We start from the raw sequence: 20,463 nt of genomic DNA on the forward strand, positions 1-20,463 counted from the left end.
TTAGATTCTATGAGCTAGAGTTGAATTTATATTCAAATTTTGGTTGGCAATACTGAATCGGGTAAAGAAAAAAGTCGAAACCATGTGTTTTGCATGTAGAAACACAAGTTTTTTGGGTCTGATATGGATTAGAGTACAGATGCAACAAAGATGCCGATCTGAATTCGAGCAAGTCCGGACAAATAAGATCTTAAAACAGATTGATTCGATTTTTAGATCCATGTTTGCAAATAATGTATTTAATCAGGATAAGAAATCTTACCAAACCGATCCGTTTGCCCCCTACCTGAATGCTTCATTTATTTGTTGGTCACTTTGGCGAGAGAGAGAGAAGGGAGAGAGATGAAGTGGAAAAGCCCTCCACAAAACCCCATGACTATGTCTGGAAAAGATAATAAATTGAAACACACTCTCTCCCCCACTTTCTACAAGGACCAAAAGGGGGAAAACATGAATCAACCCCAAGTCTTATCCTTTCTCTCCTTGGCCTTTGTTCCCCACCATCCTCTCATCTACATGTTCCTCATCTTTCCTCAGATGGGTTGTTGCTGAATCACCCTCTGCAACTCTTCTGGATCTTGATTCTCCTTGGCAATCAATAACCTTTGCTGCAACTCCAACATGGTATGTCTCTGCTGCTGTATGATTGTACCCCTTATTTTCTTCTCGTTTTTTATTTTTCTTTCTGCTTCTCATGGTTTGGATCGTTTCTTGGTTGATTCTCCAACTGGTTTTTCAATCCTTTGGGCATGTTGGGGAGTATTACTAATTGGGGATTGATTGTCAGGAATGGTTTTCTGATTGCGTAGCGAATTCTGTATCTGTTACGTTATATTCCTGCGGAAGAAACTGTTGTTATTTGGTTCTTTTGGTGTTGGCATATCGGTGATCATCTATGCGCTCTTCATCACTACCCACCTCTTAACCATGACTCCTGACCCTCTTGGGTGTGACGGCCTGTTGCATGGCCTCCTTCCACTTCCTGAAACGAGATCTAGGATGGTGGAACAAAAATGGAGACGGTTGTCCGTTTGATGATGTAATGGCTGGTTTTACCCCTTCTTCAAGGCATGCAAGAAGTGATTAAAAAAATTCCAGTTGGTAGATATCAATTTCTGATCAGCACTACGGCAGCTTAATGAACATCGGTTGGTCTTGGTGAACTGTTAATGAGAACCTCTGTAATTTAAAACTGACAATTGTGTAAACGCATTCCTTATCTGTTCGTGTAAACTGATGGGCTTGTGTACTTAGTAGAGTCAAAACTCGGTGAGTGGCACGTAGAGAATTGATAATATGGCAGCCTCAGACTCTTATCTTATTCGAGAATAAAACACTTTAGGGCTTAATGTGCCTATCGGGACATAGAATTATGATCACCTGTGCAAGGAATTTTTGCAGTCTAATCAAGAAACAGTGCGTGATGAATTCTTTTGAATAAATTGAGGAGAGTCAATTGGACTGCTTCTTCTTGTGAAAAACAAATATGGTGAATTTCGGTTACTGGTGGTTAACTAAATACAGATAGGGTGCAGCTTGTGGTTAAGTGTTTATACTTCGATTGCTGAAATAAGGGATGTTCTAGTGTCATTGAACTTAACTGGTGCTGATAATAATCATGTGCGTTCTACTTTCCTTCATGATTCTGCTATGCATGGACTTGAACTGTCTGTGTGTGGATTCCTGGTTGTTTATGTTTATGTCTTCTCATGCCCATGAATTTAAAACATGCATCTATGCATGAGTCATGCACTTCAAGGTGAGGAGGAGCAACTTGTGCCACATGGATGTATCGTATCCTCATATGTACTAGTTGTGTTGGAACACTTCATCAAAATGGCTGTATCCATGTGAACATAAAAGGCAACACGCCTGAAAATACTAAAAAAGGGAATTTTGAAAAGAATGCACTTTCAAAGAGTATGTGTGCCTCATGCCACATGAGGCGTGTGCCTAAAACTAAGCTCACACTAATTGTTTCCAAAATCAAACTGGACTAGCTAGTTGAACCAGTTTGACACTGAAGCCATGAATGCAGTCTACGTAATAAGTAACATGTTCAAGTGCTTTAACTTTCAGCTTCCACAATTAAATAGTCAACTTCTTGAGTCTGAATAGGTTGTTGTGTGAGCAAATTTATGGAAGAATGGGTAACCCAAAATTTTTGGTCAAACCATTCACTATAATATGCTTGAACAGTTCAATGCAACAACTACTAGAAATTAAAGAAGTCACATGCAAGTAAAATTTTTGCTGGTTGATGATAGATGGTCCTGATGGTGCTGTATGCAGAGTTACAGGTCTTTCATTATGGGTTATTTACAAGATTATTGAAGACAAAAGAATCCGAAATTCAGGATGAGGGTGGGAGGTCTTGTTAAGGTTTCTATTTGCAAGGATAACTCGGGGTTAGATTTTCTTCATATGCATATCCAACAGCTTTTGGCTCCATGCTTAAAGATGTGTTGGTTGATTTTCAGCCCAAGAGTTGAGCCATTTATATGTCTGTTTGGTGTCCAACGCCTAGTTCCTACTTAACAAACCATGTAGATTGCATTTGTAGGGTTACATTTGCCAAAAAATCAATAAATAAAATTCATTGTTTATTGTACATGCAGTCGACTGCAGCATACATATGCGCACACGTGTGTGTGTGTGTGTGAACCCAAGTTTTTTGTGCTCCCCCCTACGCCCCCCACCTTTTGTCAAAAAAACCCTACTGATGTGATCTAGATGGTTTATTTAGTAAAAATATGTCTTGGATCATATCATTGTGATGTGTAAGAACTAAGAAGGATCTTCAAGGGCATAAAAAAGCAACAGCTGCACAATGTACCAAAATTTTATGACTTAAAAAAATCATGATTTTATTTAAAAAACCACAATCCAAGGCATGATTCCTAGCAAACAAACTATGTGTGTGTGTGTGCGCACACACTCTCTTTATAGGTCAGTATCACCAATCATTGGCTAGAGGAGTTGATTACCATATGGGGATGGTTTATTGCCTGTACTTTGTAAATGATGGATAGGAAACATGAGCTAGAGAAAATAGTAAACATATCTTCACCATGATTTTCAGAAGTTAAATTTTAAAGTTAATAATTGTCATTGAATGATTTGTCAATAGCGAGTTCGTATATGATCAATAAAGCTTGCTTAGCTATGGTAATGATTAAATTGCAGCCAGAAGTACCCAGCTACAATTTCTTTGCATTCTTGTGGTATGGTTTTAAGACATTTTACAGAGATGACTTGCTAAATCTAATAGAAAACTTTTGCTGCATGCTTGCTTTTGTGCCTATTTGCAGGCCAATCGGCATACCATAATACTTATGCAGACATCTCAGAATAGAGCAACCCGGACATTTATGGATTATGCTTCCATAAATCAAGCTATGGATGGTATGTTTTACAACCTTTATGCACTCGTTGGGGCTCCTATGGGATGAGTTACGATTCATGATCTTTTGGGAAGCATAAAAAAGAGTGTTGAAAACATTATTTAACACTACAGCTAAAGTTTGTTTCCTGAGCATCGTGTCCAAAGTTTGTCTGTTTGTGGCTGTTAAATGTCCATATTTTTGTATTTTATTGATACTCTATCGTGGTAATTTCATATTTACTGGCATGGCTTCTACTAGGATGTTCCATGTGTTATATATTTGCATTATCATAGTAGCTTTACTGTGCAGAGGTCATTATGTCTTTCTAAACAAAAACATTGTCTAGAGTTATGATTTCTCCTCCATATTTTAATGACTTGAAAATTCTTGAGATTGGCTTCTTGAGGGGTGACTATTGATGATTCCTTCAAGATTTCTGATGCATGTTTTTCAATAGTAACTTTTAAGATGGGGCACTAATAAAGTTTACCCACCATGTTTATGTATTTTTTGATATGGTAAGTATATATTGAATCTTTTCTAAAAAAGATATATGCATGTTTCTGAGTGGTAACCTTAAGGTGAAATTCCCATTGGGGAATAAATAACCTTTAAGATGCAACACTAATTAAATTTACCAACCACTATGTATATTTTGAAGACTTCTTCTAAACTGTATGTTATTTGCTGTAAAATATACTCTTTTGCACTTCCAAGATTTTGCTTTTGAACCATTTCTTTCTTGTTCAATGGAAGGACCATTCTTCAAGCATCAATACAATCCTGTTAACTATACTTTTTTGTCTAAATTGGTTTGTGAATTCTGAATAGATGCTGTAAAAACATTTAAATAATTTTAGGACTAAACTTTCTTAACAGGAATATTAAAGTTCAGACATGAAAACCTCGTAGCTGTTACCACCCTCTCTTAGTCGGTGTTCAGCTTCATTTTCAATTAATCAATATATGGTCCTTATTGTTCCAGACCATTATAACTCAATCTCCACATCAATGACATGGGATGATTATGGGCCTCAGAGCCTAGTTTTTGAGAAGCCATACTTTTCTCCATCTCTTGTGGAGCACTTGTTCCTTTGTTTGGAACCAGTATGCAACTTGGTGTATCCTGAAGCTCCATTTCCGTTTGTCCATTATGCCGCTTCTGCTACCTTAGAACCTACCAGTGTCCTCTCAAATGGAGGGGGAGAAGCTCCTAAATAATCCTAGCACACTGTCGGGAAGCATTGATGCTTTAGGGATGGTTGATATTGATAGTTTACATGAATCTGTGGTAATCTCACTGAACCTTTGCAAGCTGCAACTAAGCAGCGAACATCCTCCCGTAGTGGCAACTAGGTTCTAAATAGCTAAAAGCCTATTTAAACTTTGGGCCTATGTTGATTATGCCCTTCTCCCAGCTTTGGAGGGTCTAAAAAAGTAAGTGCCAACCAAGGTAGGCAAGTGGAATGCTGAAGGACTCAAAGTGCCTTTGTACTTAAAAAGTATGCTTTTGTCCTCCTCCGCTACGCTTTAACCTCTTGTAATCACAAACATGTCAGTTCTGCATCTGGTTGGAGGTATGTTGATGACTTCATGCATCTTTCCTATAGATTTCTTGCTCTTCTCACAAAGTAAAAGACGATAATACAGTGCTCAATCCACTGTTGAAGCGTGGGTTAGTTTCCAAATTAGTCCATATTGATCCAATTGATCAGATGGAATCTGCCTGATTTACCTAATAAAAAGAAAATTTGATGATAAAACTAGTGATAATAAACTATTTGAAAAGGGGACATTGTCTGACCTTGTTAAATGAATCAACCCTTTTTTGAAAAATTATAGGACACAGGAAATTGGTCCTGTGACTGATCACATTGGGAATTTCATGGATCGAATTCTCATCTGTCAAGTAGGATCAACATGATGCAATTATGTGAGCATTAACATTGAGGAATGTACTGAATATGCATGTTTATGTGGATATTTTCATCTTTTATAAATTTAGGCTCTCTTTGGGAGAAGGGAATCAGAGATTTGGAGCATCAAGCAGAGCTTTGCATAAAAAAATCTCTCCGTCTTCTTTTGGAGCGGGGCATTTAAGGGTGCTTTGGGATTTGAGGATGACTTTCAGAAAGGTTTTTATCTGTCTTTTTTTTGGATAGTCAAGCTGGGGTTAGGCAGACCCTCACCAGATTTCAAAAATATACAATTGCATATCCAAAAAAGAGGGAAACCAATCTGGTGGTTTATCCTTCCAAATGCTGTCAACATCAAGGTTCCCTAATTGAGCTAGGCAGCAAGGAACATAGTTTCACTGTTTAGGAACCCAATGACATCAGAATCTGTGAAACTGCAACAACGATTCAAAAACATCAGTATGGACTAAGTGGATAGAGGACCGCGACCCTCTAACGCCAAGGAGATGATATTCACATCTTTCCTGGATGACTCAACTATAACTTGAGAGGATGTATTAAACTCAAAAGGTATCTCCTTCCACCACAACTATTCACACTGACCTGCCTGAGTGGGTCGAACAAGACAGCCAAGTTTCAGAAAATGGCCCAAATAATCACTAATTGCATACCCAACTACCCACTGTTGGAAGCATCTGCTGAAAATGGAAAGCTTAATCCAATGTTGAGGAGGCGGACTCTACCTGCCAGCATATAACCATGTTAGCTTGGAGCTATGGTCAGCTTACTTAAAATAGTCAAATATTTGATCCCTGACTTCATTGAGGACATCAATGAAGATGTGGCTCAAAGACAAAAAGATCTCTGTGAAGATGATAGCAATCCTTGCTTCCCAGACATATCGAACTACCGACTGATAACAGAGCATCCAACAATTTTTCACATATTTGAAAAATGAAGCTGGCCCCAACATCAAAGACTGTTAATCAAGTTGGTATGTGGTTTCATCCTAATACCAAAGAGATGGGCAACTGTGCTTTTATCTGTCGTTTTATGAGAAAGGAAGTCCTTAAATCTCTCCGAGAGAGGAGATATTAATGTTTTCATTTTAGAAACACTTCCTTTTTGTTCTCCCCAAAGGTCTCCCCGAAACAAAGCCTTACGATCATGTCTTGTTCCATGGTGTTTTAGTCCTTGGTAGGGTATGCTTGTAGATTCTCCATTTTCACATCCCTTGTTTTTCTCTGATTGCCTCAACTGCAAACCCACCTCCTAAACATTGCCTTATGGTTGTCTCATACTCTTGTTCCATAGTGTTTTACCAATGATAGCTTATTTGTTCCTTGATGTCAGTTATTCTGCCCTCCATTTGTGCTTAAAAAAGCAGGCCTGCTCTAACATACTTGGTTCTTTATGCATAACATTGTGTTCAACATGCTTATCAAAGGGATAGTATTTGCTACCCTCGTGAGTAAGGAGGAACTCCTTAGCTGGAACTCGGGGGGTGGGTGGGTGGGGGGTTGTTCTTTTGACCAAATTTGGCCTTGTGGATTTGTTCATCATGGTCAAAATAGTAGGAATCAACCATTGGATCATAGTTTTTTGACGTAAAAATATGTTTTGAATTTTTTTATGAAATCTGACATACATTGGAAAAACACGATCCAATGGTTGGTTCCTACTAACTTAAATTATAGATCACATGGAGGATCTGATGTGAAAAAAAAAACTAAAAAAGATAAAGATATTATATTTTTCACTAGGGGTTCCTTACCTACGAGGGTAGCTGTTATGATTGCAAAATTTTACTTTTGCAAGTCAAACTGACATTTTGAAAACAACTCATCTCCGTTTTAAAATGCAGGATAATTTCGAAGAATAGGACTCACCTGTCGGTACGAGGTTCAACCATTCCTGACACCATAACTAGGGGTAATTGAACCAAGGATCAATCTGATGCTTTGCTTTGCTCAACTTGTTTAAATCGATGTTTTATTCCTAAATTCACAAAGAATCAGGCATGTGCTATGAATTTCAGAAAATGTAGATTGAAAAACATGATGTTTGCTTGGAATAATTGGAAAATACTTGGAAGAAGGAGATACTTTGAAAATCGTGATTTGCATTTGAAAAATATTTCTGAAGAACAGGAAAATCGATTTATGAAGAAAAGGAGATCTTTTTGAGAAAATCGAATTCTGGAGAAAGACTTAGAGAAAATTGATTTTTTTGTTGAGATTGAATTGAAAAACATCAAAAGGTTGTGACCCTGTGAAAGTCTTTTCATGATGGAGTCTAACCTAGATGAATGAATGAATGCGATTAGCAAAAATATATTCTAAAGAATTTGAAGAAAATCTTTAAAAAAAAGATTTTTGTGCCTTATAGAATTTAGATAAAATAAATCATTTACATATCCCTGACTACGACCACGAATATGTATGGAATATAGTTCATTTGATTCTTAAATGAGGAAATACTTAGAAAACTTTTGAGAATATGCTATGATTTCTGAAAATGCCTAAGAGTGTAAGCTGTTTGTGGCTTAAAAGAAGATGATAAATCTGGATATTGTTCGTATTCTAACTATGACTACAAATACGAACTCAATCGAGTTTATTAACTCCTTAGAAGCTAGTGCACGCGCCATTCGTGTAGACCATGGTGAATTTGAAATATGCATGAATCATCATTCATCACACGATTATAATTATTGAAATAAAATATATGCAATGCAGCCCTATTCTAAGCAGAAAATTAAATTCTTATTCCAAAGTTTACAATTTACATCAATAATAAAAAATAAATAAAGAAAATACAGTCTTGAATGTCCCTGCTGTGATCGTTGAAAAAATTTTCCCTTTTCCTTTTCCTCTTTTTGAGGGGAAAAAGAGGAGAAGAGAAACTCTTTGCAAGGTCTCACTTGACCTTTTTAAAAAAAGATAGATTTTGAAATAACTCGCTTCCGTTTTGAAATTTTGCGAGAAAATGGAGAGACGGGATTCGCGCCTTTACCAGGGGTAATTGAACAAAGGATCAAATAAATGCCTTTTGCTTCGCCTAAATTTGACTAAGGGATTATTCTAAAAATCCTAAATGCACGGAGAATCATGCTTGTGCTATGATGTATGCTTTTGAAAAATATTTCAAAAATTTGGATTTTCCAAGTGATTCTGAAATAGGTTTAAAAAATACCCTTGAATAAGTGGTTCAAAATTTGAACTTGTTTTTGGAAAATTGAACTTTGAATCCAAGTTTGAAGTGGATTTGAGATTTGGAAATGAAGTTTGAAATTTTGAAGTGGATTAATGTGGGTTTCAAAATTTTGAAGTTTGAAATTGATGAATTAGAGTTTTGAAAATTAAGTTCACTTCTGAAATAGAACTTGAAATTGAATTGATTTTGAAATTTGATGTTTTGAAATCAGAATTGAAATTGGAAAGTTGAATTTGAAAAAATGAATTTCCAAAATTTGATTCAGGATTGACTTGAGAATTGAAATGAAAATAAAAATAAAAATTTGCATGTCAACTTTGTAATGAAAATAGAGTTCGAAATTTAGAAATTTTGAAAAGAAATAAAGAAATTGAACTTAACATTTGAATTTTAAGATGAAATTCAAAGTTGAAATGTAAAATTCAAAATGTGAAGTTCAGAAATAAGAATTTGAAGTAAGATTTAAAACTGAATAGAATTGAAAAATAAAAGATAAATCTGCATTTGTAAATGGAAGTTGAGAAATGATTTTGAATTTTAGAAATGAAAACTGTGTTTTTGAAAATTTATTTCAAAAATCACTTGGAATTTCGAAAATGATTTGAGATAATTTAGAAAGATGGCAAATAATGATGCAAAATGATGAATGCATTGAAAGAATTTGTTTAAAATTGGAATTTTAAAAGCAAATTTCATTTTTTAATAGAATTGAAATGAGATTAAATTTTAATATACTCATGACTATGGTCATAAATATATTTTAATTAAATCTTCATTTAAATTCTAAGAATAAAATAGATTTTTTTGCTTTTATAGAATTAGAGCAAGATTAAATTTTCATATATTCATGTCACAAATATATCTTGATTTAAACTTTTTTTTTGAATTCTGATAAAAGAAGAAAAGGTATTTTTTAAAATACAATGATTTTCAGAAAGGACCTAAAGTGTAGGTCAAATTTTATTCCATAAAAGATAAAAATCCTAAGTATTGTTCACATTTTGACTATGGGCATAAATGCAAATCATTTACTTAGGGTTATTTACCTCTTATTAGACTAATGCACGTGTCATTCGTGTTTTTCCATAGTGCTTTTTGAAGAATAAAATAAAATGAAATGCAACAAGCAATTATGAGAACTATATACTCATACATTCTATTCTAAACAGAAAAATGAAAATTCTCATTAATATGAAATTATTATAATCTTAAATTGAAATTGAGTATTGAAATATCCTAATCTAGGAAAACAATCAGTATCTTCCAAGCTTCCCTGTAGATATAAAATGACACAAGACAACAAAAATGTAAAATATAGAAAGAAATTGAAAATGCTATGTTAAAACTAACATGCATATGGTTATGTTTATGCTCTAATGAAAATGCATATGCACATGTGAAGATGCGATGCCTATGCATGAATGAGATGCATATGCATTTTCCTAAGTACAATGTCTATGCTAATGAAGAAATGCATATGCATCTGCCTAAGTGCAATGCTTATGCTAGTGAAGAAATGCATATGCATCTGCCTAAGTGCAATGCTTATGCTAATAGAGAAATGCATATGCATCTGCCTAAGTGCACTGCTTATCTTAATGAAGAAATGCATGTCTGCCTAAGTGCAATGCTTATGCTAATGAAGAAATGCATATGCATCTGCCTAAGTGCAATGCTTATGCTAATGCTAATGAAGAAATGCATATGCATCTATCTAAGTGCAATGCTTATGCTTACCAAGAAATGCATAAATATATACTTGAATGAAAATGCATACGCTATATGATGGTGCTACAGCAAATATAAAATTCAAATCAAAGATTAAAAATATCAATGAAGATGAAACAGAAAATGAAGTGATGATAATGCAAACTCAGCAAATGAGAGCGTGACAGATGAAAAAAAAATACAAATCACAACTGTAGATCAAGGCAACATCGGTGATAACCAGTATTACTATTTGATGCTACAATGTGATCCATGGATGAATGATAACACACACGCTACTTGCATTCCATTTACTTCTTTTCTTACAAAACAAAGTAAGCCTCTTTCTCATTCACAACCCAATAACAGATTCAAATACCCTATGATACCATAGCTGAGAATGTATGGTTTATCTTTCTCTTGATAAACAAGAGTTCTAGATCAACCATCAGTCATTACACATTAATCATAAAGGAATGAGATTGAGAAGCATGAATAAACAAACACCATCAAAACCAACAGTACGCCATTAAATTGTGGGAATCCATGAATGCTAATAACACATCCTCCCCCTCGCCCACTCCCATCTTTCTATTTACTTATCAACACAAGAAGGATATGCTCTCTGACCATGTTTACAATATCTTACATGTTCATGCACGGGGGACCATGAGGTCCCTAAGCTTTTCAGAGGCGGCCTTCTTGAACAAAGCTCTATAATAGGAAAACAATATTTTTACTCAGCATGCTTCCTTCACCAGCTTCCTCCACTATCTTGGAAACTATCAATTTTTCAATAGCATCCAAAAATTAAGCCCAGCTATACTGCCTGATAATATACCAGTTAAGTCTGGTCAACTTTAAAATTATATAATCCTAAACCAAACCTAAATGAACAGACCTGAACCAAGCTAAACAGGTAAAGAACTAAAAATACCACAACCTGTATTCTCGTAAATTCATCTGCTCAGAAGCATCAGGGCCTAATAAAATAAAATTAATCCTTTTAACAACTTTAGAAGCATTCAGGATTCTGAAAAGAATCCACAAACACAAAAGAATCAACAAAGTTTTGTTAAACCACGAAGGAGACCATCTCTTATCGACTTCTGATTCATGCCCAGCATTAAGAAGCACAGGAACATACACGTAAATATAAAACCACCAGGTTTACAGAGTGACTTTAAGAAGGAACTTTAGAGAGTATAACACATGGTCAGTGCAGATGTTAGCTTAGTCATGACGATCCAATATTAACAAGCCAAAAACTACCTAACAACAACCATGTCACAATGGCAAATGAATAGTATGTAGTTGCAGGAAATGTACAGGGAACGACATGAGTGCATATTGGGATTTCTCATATCAATTTGCTTAAAGGACAGCTAACTAGCCAAGTGATTAGCAAGTAATGTCCACAAAAGCAACAATTAGATCCTGCACCCTACCCCTATCAGGCAATTTTTTTTATCTTCTGCAGCACCATATATTGGAGCAAGATGATGATGCAGAGGCAATTCAACTACAATGCAGATTCAACAGAAACACTAGACAGATGAAAATCAAAATGTAAGTGCCGTGAAACTAAACAACTGACATACTGAGAAAATGTAAATGCCCCCCCCCCCTTCCCCCCCCCAAAAAAAAATTTAAATGCTGTGAGCATTAAGTGAAGTGTTGTGAACATGGGATTCATGACATTTAAAACTGAAGAACCGATTTCACTTTCACAGTGAAATATGATTTTCACGGTGACTCAACAGCAGAAATTCGATTTCTGTGAAATATACTTTTAGCTGCTGTGACTAAACACAATTCGAAATGAACAACAGAAATTGAAGTGGAACAACAAAAATTCGAAAATCACTTCTGAGTTCTGTGAGAATGTGAATTATCGTGAATTACAAAATTGAAATGATGTGACTAAACACAATTGAAATAATGTGCTATTCAACTGCTGAACAAATCCTATGATGAAAATCCCAGGACAAATGCAGAAGAAATATTTCACTGGGAAGTGAATGTTGAAATTGACGGTGAAATCAATTGATTCTTCCAAAACAACCGTAAAAGCATAGCAGTATCAACGAACATCACTGTATTGCATCGGAATTCTGGCAGATGCAACAGAGGAATTCCGGTGTGACAGAGTTCACGATTTCACGGTAAGATGCGCAACAGTTTTCACGGTGAATTAGCTATGTGAAATGCTAGTGATGCAGATTATGAGATGCGATATTGGATGCAATGCAGCGTGGATGATGAGGAGATGAACAGAAAAACAGAGGGGGCGATGAGAAGGTAACGAAGTACGATGCTGTTGCTGCAACCAAATTGGTGTAAATGATGAGATGCAACAAATAAGACTGCAAATGCTAAGCAGAGAAAAAGAAATGACAGATGACATTAGCAGTAAATCAGAAATAAAATGCAATATGCTATGCAAATGATGAGAGAATGCAGTGCACAGATGCTGCTGCGCTGAATCAGAACACACGGATGTAAGGATTGTGAGTTGCAATGTATAAAAAAAAAATGGTGAAACAGGAAGGAATGCGCTGGATCAAAAGCACGGATTCAAACGAAATCGAAACAAGTGCGGTAGGTAGATCAAAACAAAATACAGAAGTAAAAGAAAAGAAAACCATGAAATGAAAATGAACAATCAGAAATGCAATGAATTAGGGAATATCGATGCAGTGTGCTGAAATATGAAGATGTAGAATGGTGCCAATAACAACTACAAATGATGACACGATGCTGTACCTAAATGAAATGCAATGGATGAGTTGCCATGCCCGGTGCAGGTGATATGCTGGTGTAAACAAGCAAAACGGGATGATGTGATGAACTAAAAGATAAGAAGCGATGCCTAGATCATGAAGATGCTGCTGCATATGCTAAAAACAGGGAATGGAAAGGGAGCACGATATCGTGCGGTGATAATGTAGCAGATTCCATAGCAAATCTAGATTAGACGCTGGATTTCAGAGTGGATTAACTCTGCCTTTAGATACTAATTACAGACCTTATGTTGTGCTTATGCGAAACAGAAGGAACAAATGCTAATGCTATGCAATAAAGACAATATAAGGTAATGAGATGTTAGTCAATAGCTACTGTAAAGCATGCTGAAACTAGAAAGAAGAAAGAAAAGCAATGCAGGAAACAAATCAATGCATAAAATGAAGCAATGCAACAAATAACAAATACATTTGAAATGTATTCTGGGAAAAGAAATCGACCGAAACAAAATGAATACGATTTGTCAGAATGAAGAAATTCGAAGTTGCAAAAATAAAAATAAAAGAAGGGAAGAAAGAGAGAAGTTCTTACCGTGGATTCAGAAGAGAGGGAGTCTTTGCCTTTGTGCCAACGCTGGGTCGACCTCCTTCACTGGTGAGGGAAGAAGAGGGAACGAGAGGTAGAGAAGAGGAGAAGAGGGGAAAGAGAAGAAGATAGCAGAGGGGAGGAATGAATGAAAGGAAGAAGAGGGTAATCCAGAGAGCTCCTCACAAGGCTCGCCGATCTCTTGCAATGCTCGATGGATCGTAAAGCTTGGTGTCCCCTAGCCTTCCCCTGCGTTGTTTGTTATATAGGAGGAGACCGTTACTTTTTTTTCAAAAAGGGTCCCTCACAATTTCAAAAATTTCAAAAAGGAGGTTTTAATTACAAGGTTTTTCAAAAAGAGGGTAAAGCTACTTTCTGAATTTTTTTTCTTTTATGTTTTTGAAAGAAAAACCTAAAAATACAAGGCAGGGGATCCGGATGAAGTTTTAAGAAGTTTTGTAAAATATTTTGCTTTGAAATTTTAAGGATTTTTTGAAAGGAGGGTTTGTGAAATAACAAGGTTAAAGTTTAAAAATGGATCTGGATTTGAGGTTTTGAGCAAAATATCGAGTTTGGATCTCGAATTGAGGAAACATGAGAAGAATGGATCCAAATGGAGATTGGATCTGGATAAAATACCTGAGCCAATACAGAGAATTGATTTTGGATTTTTTTGAAAATAGAAGATCTGGGCTCAAAATTGGATTTGGATATCTGATCTGGATCCGAGATTGGGTCAAATATAAAAGATGGAATTGGATTTCGGATCTTCAACAAGGAAGTGAATCCGAGAAATGATTAGAAATTGACCCAATTACCCTTCTGACTGACTCAACAGGTGGGTGCTAGGGGCAAAAAGGGAAATTTTGAAATTTTAAAAAATTTGGGGTATTCACACTTGCAAAACTAGCAAACTTGTTAGTGGAGATATGTCGGCATTTCGGGATTTATCCAACAATATTTGTAAATTGCTGGATTTATCCGGGTATAAGCCTTTTTTCATGTTTCCCTGAGATAAACATAATAAAATATGATGCAAAATTGAATAAATAATAAAAATAAATAACTTTGAAATTCAAAATTTTGGGAAAAATGACTAAAATGCCCCTGAAAACAAGACTATGACATTGAAATTAGGGTTTTCAGAAAAGATTTTTGTAAAACTTTTAATTCAGGGATCAAATGGATTCAAATCAACACCAAATCGGGTGTGAAGCACCCTAGCATGATTATGAACATGATCAAACCCTAAAAATATAAAACTTTTCCTAAAAAAATCAAAATATCATAAAAATATCAATTTTTGCTCGTGTTTCAGTTGAATCAGGAGTCCGCGGGCATCCTGTTTTTATGATTTAACTAAATAACCTACCAAATAAATTCAAAAATTAACAAAAATCGACATGGATGCTTCTGATAACCCTAAAATTAAACTAAAATTGAAAAACAGAAATTTTGAGATTATTTTAATACGAAAATTAAATAAAAATATGAAAATATGTGATTTTGCCTGCGGGCACGTACCTGTCACAGTGTCAAACCCGAATCAGGTATCAAACCACCATAGAAATTTATAAAAATTTACAGAGAGATACTAGACATAAATAAAAATATTCTCTTTTACAGATTGAAAAAATCATCTCCGGTTAGAGAGATATTGTTCCAGCAATATACGCTTGATTCTGGCGAACACGTAACGGCTCCAGAAAAGGCAGTTCTGATTTCGGCTCAATTAAAAATAGCAGAAAATGTTCAAAAATTACAGAAATCATACTGGTAAAACTAGACATGCTGCTGAGTCCGTGACTTTTTACGGATCATCGATCGGATCTCCGGTTAGGGAAATACGATCTACATAAGTTGGACTAGGGCTTAAACGATGTATAACGGCCACTGCGAAACAGGTTTTGATTTCTGATAGAGGAAAAATAGCAAACAACTATAGAAAAATATAAAAATTTCACAAGATACTAGACATCATAACGAACACGCTGCAATTTACAAACCATTGATCAGATCTCAAACGAGGGAGATATCACCTCGATAAACCGTTCCTGATTCTATACAACACTCTCACGATACCAGAATCAGAGTTCGGTTTTTGATTTTTTTAGTAGGGTTACAGAATTCAAAATAATCTATTTTTTTTATGAAAAATCACTGACACATGCACGGTTTAACCTTAAAAAACCAGAATTTAATGACAGAAAAACGAACATGAAATAACGCAGTTCCCGCATATGAATCAAGAATGCATATTATCAATAAAGCACATGAATAACTGTAATTTAAGTATGTAAAAACCATTAAAAAATGCCAATAATGCAATGAATCATATTTTGATGCTTGAACATATGAAATAAACATTAACATGATAAAATAAACAAAAAAAATCAGGAAAAACACAGTTGAAATTTGATTTGGCCGTTAAAAGAGGGATTCGACCCATCGAACGGTCGAATCTCGATTTTTTTTCCAGCGTTTAGCATAATAAATAAAAAGTAAACATTGTTAATGGATTAAAAACGTGTAAGGGACCATCAAACATCAGTTGATCATCATCTTGAGGCCCTCATATGATTTTTTTGAAATAAAAACAAAGGAAAGGCATGCTAAAAGGGGCGGCAATGGCAAAAATATATAAAAAAATAAATAAAATAAAAAAGAGAGAAAAAAATGACTCACCTTGGGGGCTGTAGCTATGGAGGAACTTGAGGGAGAGAGGGAGCCACGAATTTGGGAGAGAGAGGGAGGAGAAAAAACATGTTTGACCCCCCTCTAAAGTCTCCTATTTATAGTTTTTCAAAACCTCCTTAATTAGGGTTAATTAAGGAGTTTTTATTTTTTAAAACTCTTTTTAATTAAATCAATTAAGGGGGGCGATTTTTCCAGCTAGGTTTGACTTTTCAACCTTCCCAATTAGACTCTAATTAACCTAATTGAGTTCTAATTGATCTTTTAAAAATATCTCAAATGTGGCACCACCTGGGCGGGCGCACATTTGGTTTTTAAAAACACTAAAGTGAAAATAGATTTTTAAAATCAATTTTGACTTTTTTAAACTTCTAACCTAACTAGAACATTGATTAATCCTATGTTAACCAAAACATTTTCAAATGTGGCGTCACCTAGTGTGAACCCCACTTGTTTTTTAGAAAATAATTTTAAAAACCTGAAAATAAAGTGGTTAAAAACAAGATTTTCAAAAAGGGTTTAAAACAAAAGATGAAAATCAAAATTCTAAATCCTCTAGAGTCCTAGATGAATTGAAAATCTCTCGAATGTGGCGCCAGGTGTGTGGGCTCAGCATTTTGAGTTTTTGAACATGTTAGAATAAAGGTTAAAAAAAAGTTTTTGAAACAAATGAGAATAAAAGCAAAGGATAAAATTCGAGAAAATTAGAGTCCTAAACCAACTGAAACTTCTGACTAGAGTCCTAAAACTTTGAAACTCTTAAATTTTGGCTTTTGAAAGGCGAACAAAGAGGTTTTAAAAGATTTTTTTCAGAGATTAGTAAAAATGAACAAAAATACGGAACCAGGGTTAGAGTTCTAATCAACTCGGACTCTAGAATAGAGTACCCAAATTTTGAAACTCTTAGAATTGAATCAGTTTTCGAAAAACAAGTGAAATAAAAGTAAAAAGATGAAATCAGAGTAGAGTTTTGGACCGAATGGAACTCTGGGGCAGAGTCCTAAAATTTTGAAACTCTATAATAAAGTTCTGAAATTTTGAAATTTGAAAGATAAATGAAGAAGTTTTTGAAAGATTTTCTAAAAAATGAAGTCAGGGTTAGAGTCCTAATCCAACTGAAACTCTCAAACAGAGTCCTGATCCGACTAAAATTCTAAAATTTTGACTTCTTTCGAAAGATTTTGATAGATTTTCTTGAAAACAGGTGAAAATAACCATGAGAAATAGAGTCCTAATCTGTCTGGAACTCTCTGCTAGAGTCCTAGTCTGACTGAAACTCTAATTTTTTTGTCTTTTGAAAGTCAGATGAGAAGGTTTTTGAAAACAAGTTGAAAACAAGAATAAAAGATGAAATCGGGATAGAGTCTTAATCTGACTAAAAATCTGGGACAGAGTCCTAGTCTGACTAAAACTCTAAAATTTTGAGCCAAAATGAAAGATTTTGAAAGATTTTCTTGAAAATAAGAACGAAAGATAAAGTTCTAATTTGATTGAAACTCTGTGATAGAGTCCTAGTCTGACTGAAACTCTAAGATTTTGGCCAAAATGAAAGAAATTGATGAGGGATAAGACTACCTCTGATTTAAAACCAAAAAATGAAATTTTGAAAAGATTTAAAAGGTAAAAAGGCAGTGTCCTAAATCAACTAAAACTCTGAAATTTGAGAATTTTTGATGAAAGAAATGATTTAGAAGCAACACCACCTTGATGGGTCCCATCCGAAAATTGAAATCAGTTAAAAATTGATTTTAAAACGAATCCAGATCGCTTTCTAAAGAAAATGTTTGAAATAAAGATCTCGGGGGTTGGCAAATGGCAAAATGTCGATTTAAAACCCAGGTATTTGAAATTGATTTCGAAAGAAAAGTTTTAAAACCAGATTTGGATTTGATATTTTTGAAAGACTAGAGTGCTTGATCTCGAAAATGACATGCAATGCCATGCCATGCAATGAAAGGACATAAAATGATGTGAAATGATGCGGAATGATATGAAATGAGATACAAAAGGCAAACCCTAGATGAGGAATTTGAAACCCCAGACCCCTGGAAGAGATAAAGAATTGAACATTTTCGTTCGAATGCAAAAATTGATGATTTAAATTGAGCCAAAATGGAGATTGAATTTTGAAATATTTGAATTTGGGATGAAATTCGGGCTCTGAATAGCCCTGGCTCAGATGTCGACCAATTGGTTCCCTGAAGGATTTAGAGAGCGGGTCCCAGTGGCAAAGGGGAAAGGGTTTGTGAGCGAAGGCGAAAAATTTGGGGTGTTTACAATAGCAAATATTAACCCCTTATGGAAGATAAAAATATTTGAAACTGGATGATGGTGAACTTGCAAACAAACAACCGCACATGCCTAAATCCGACAGGGATGGCTGCTGTGTCTTAACATTTGCAAATATTTCTTTTCTGTTTATTCTGAGGTGTTATTCCTCCAACCAATTTGAGGTCATGATGAGGCCAACCATGCTTCCTAACATATACAGGTAGGGATGGCAGTGGACTGCCGCTGAAGCAGGGGACAAGGTCTCCACCCCCACCCTGTCTCAAAATTTTGCCTTTCATCCCCACACGGGTTTTGATTTTAACCTCCATCCCCAGTCCATTTCCTGTTTCATGTCCTCTATTCCTTGTTCATTCCCCGTTTCATGTCCTCTATCCCTGGTCCAAATGGGGTGAGGCAGGGCAGGACCAGTTTTCCTGGTCTTTCCGCTGCTGTCACCTTCCATCGTTAGAGGAAGGAGAGGGAGGAGAAAAGAGAAATGGGAGCTCGCGCGGCTCGTTAGAGGAGGGAGAGATGAAAGATTTGAGAAAGACTTTTATGTTAGGGTTAAGAATATATATAGGATTTTATAATATGTATAAGGGTACAATAGTAATTTTCTTAATAGGGATTAGGGGTGGGGGCAAGAGTAAGTCCATCCCCGCTTCCATCCCTACACGGCTTAGTCACACGGACTCGGCTAAAAGGTCGACGCACCCGTGTCGACACGCCCTGACACGGGTGCGGCTTCGGATACGGGGCAAACACGATCAACTAAGTGTCAGACTCGGTCAACACAACGGGGCCGAGTCTGTCCACATTTTGGACTCGGTCAACTTTGATCGAATCTATTTTTGTCCATTTATTAAAATTAACTTGGACTCGGGTTCGGATCCGGACTCGACCCAGATCCAAGACGGTATCACACTCACAAGCTTCTTTATGTGTTATATTTTGGTTAGTTTGTGTTGTTACTTCAATAGAATTGCTTTTTTATTTTTTGCTTTAAAATTTACAATCTTATATATATATATATATATATATATATAGCCGTGTTCCCATGTCCAAAATTTTTGAAATTGCTACGCACCCGTGTCGCACCCGTACCCGCACCCATGTGACATAGCTACACGGGTTTTGATTTTAACCTTCATCCCCGGTCTCTCCATCACCAGTCCAACGTGGCGGGGCCCCGTTTCCCCCCGTTCCATTGCCATCCGTATGTACAGGTGCAGGGCAAGTGTTTCTCGAGTCAGCAAAGAGCCCTGGCTGAAAATAGAAGTTCAAAAAGGTTTATTAACGTTGATGACATCTTTTTGTCCCCAAGCTCCTCAAAGTCATCAGTTCTGTTGTCTGCTCAGCTAATGGATAGCAGCATCTCCTTAGTTATTTTGACCATCTAAGTTCATTCATGGTTCTGTGATGATTTATTGTTTTTATGTCAACGTATTCTATTTCTTCGATTTTAGGTCATCCAAATTTTAAAGCTTCAGTATTTGGACTCTCAGGTATTTGTGAACTATATGAAAGGAAGCTGAACGAGTTAAACCCTACTGTCCGTAACCTCACATATGACATTGCGGATTTATACAATTTCATTGATGGCCTTGCAGACCTAAGTGCTTTGGTGTATGTATCTTTGTTCTGAACCATTAATCAATGACTGCCTTCCAGTTTCCTTGCTATTTACTTTCTCATAAGTGATGAATTGATCACAGGTACGACCACAATATTCAAGCTTACCTACCAAATGACCGGCAATGGATAAAGCAGCACCTATTTCAGCACCTTAGGAGGATGGCAACTCGTTGAATACAGAATATTTTTGTTATTAACTGTAGCTGCTACACAATCATCCTTTGTTAATGTCTGTGAGTTGGTCGCTCAAAACTGAAAGATGATACTGTTAAGGCATTCATATCTTCATATTTAAGAATTTTGTGAAA

General features: G+C 35.7%; 1 protein-coding gene across 1 annotated transcript; it reads left to right on the forward strand.

Moving 5' to 3' along the window:
* The first annotated feature begins 352 nt into the window (after positions 1-352).
* Positions 353-20,463, forward strand: LOC149834839 (enhancer of rudimentary homolog). Its single transcript, XM_090010317.1, has 4 exons — positions 353-624; positions 3,312-3,405; positions 20,026-20,146; positions 20,236-20,463. Exons 1-4 carry the CDS (start codon positions 622-624, stop codon positions 20,327-20,329), a joined length of 312 nt encoding a protein of 103 aa, XP_089866443.1. The 5' UTR covers positions 353-621; the 3' UTR covers positions 20,330-20,463.

The sequence above is a fragment of the Nuphar pumila genome, chromosome 6 (genome assembly GCF_984573655.1).
Source record: "Nuphar pumila chromosome 6, dmNupPumi1.hap1.1, whole genome shotgun sequence".
Taxonomy (NCBI): Eukaryota; Viridiplantae; Streptophyta; class Magnoliopsida; order Nymphaeales; family Nymphaeaceae; genus Nuphar; species Nuphar pumila.

Bases quoted from the DNA above. Each gene is read 5' to 3' on its own strand.
- LOC149834839 (XM_090010317.1), top strand. The intron at 3,406-20,025 runs GTATGTTTTACA...TTGGACTCTCAG, and splicing joins CATAAATCAAGCTATGGATG to GTATTTGTGAACTATATGAA. The intron at 20,147-20,235 runs GTATGTATCTTT...AATTGATCACAG, and splicing joins GCAGACCTAAGTGCTTTGGT to GTACGACCACAATATTCAAG.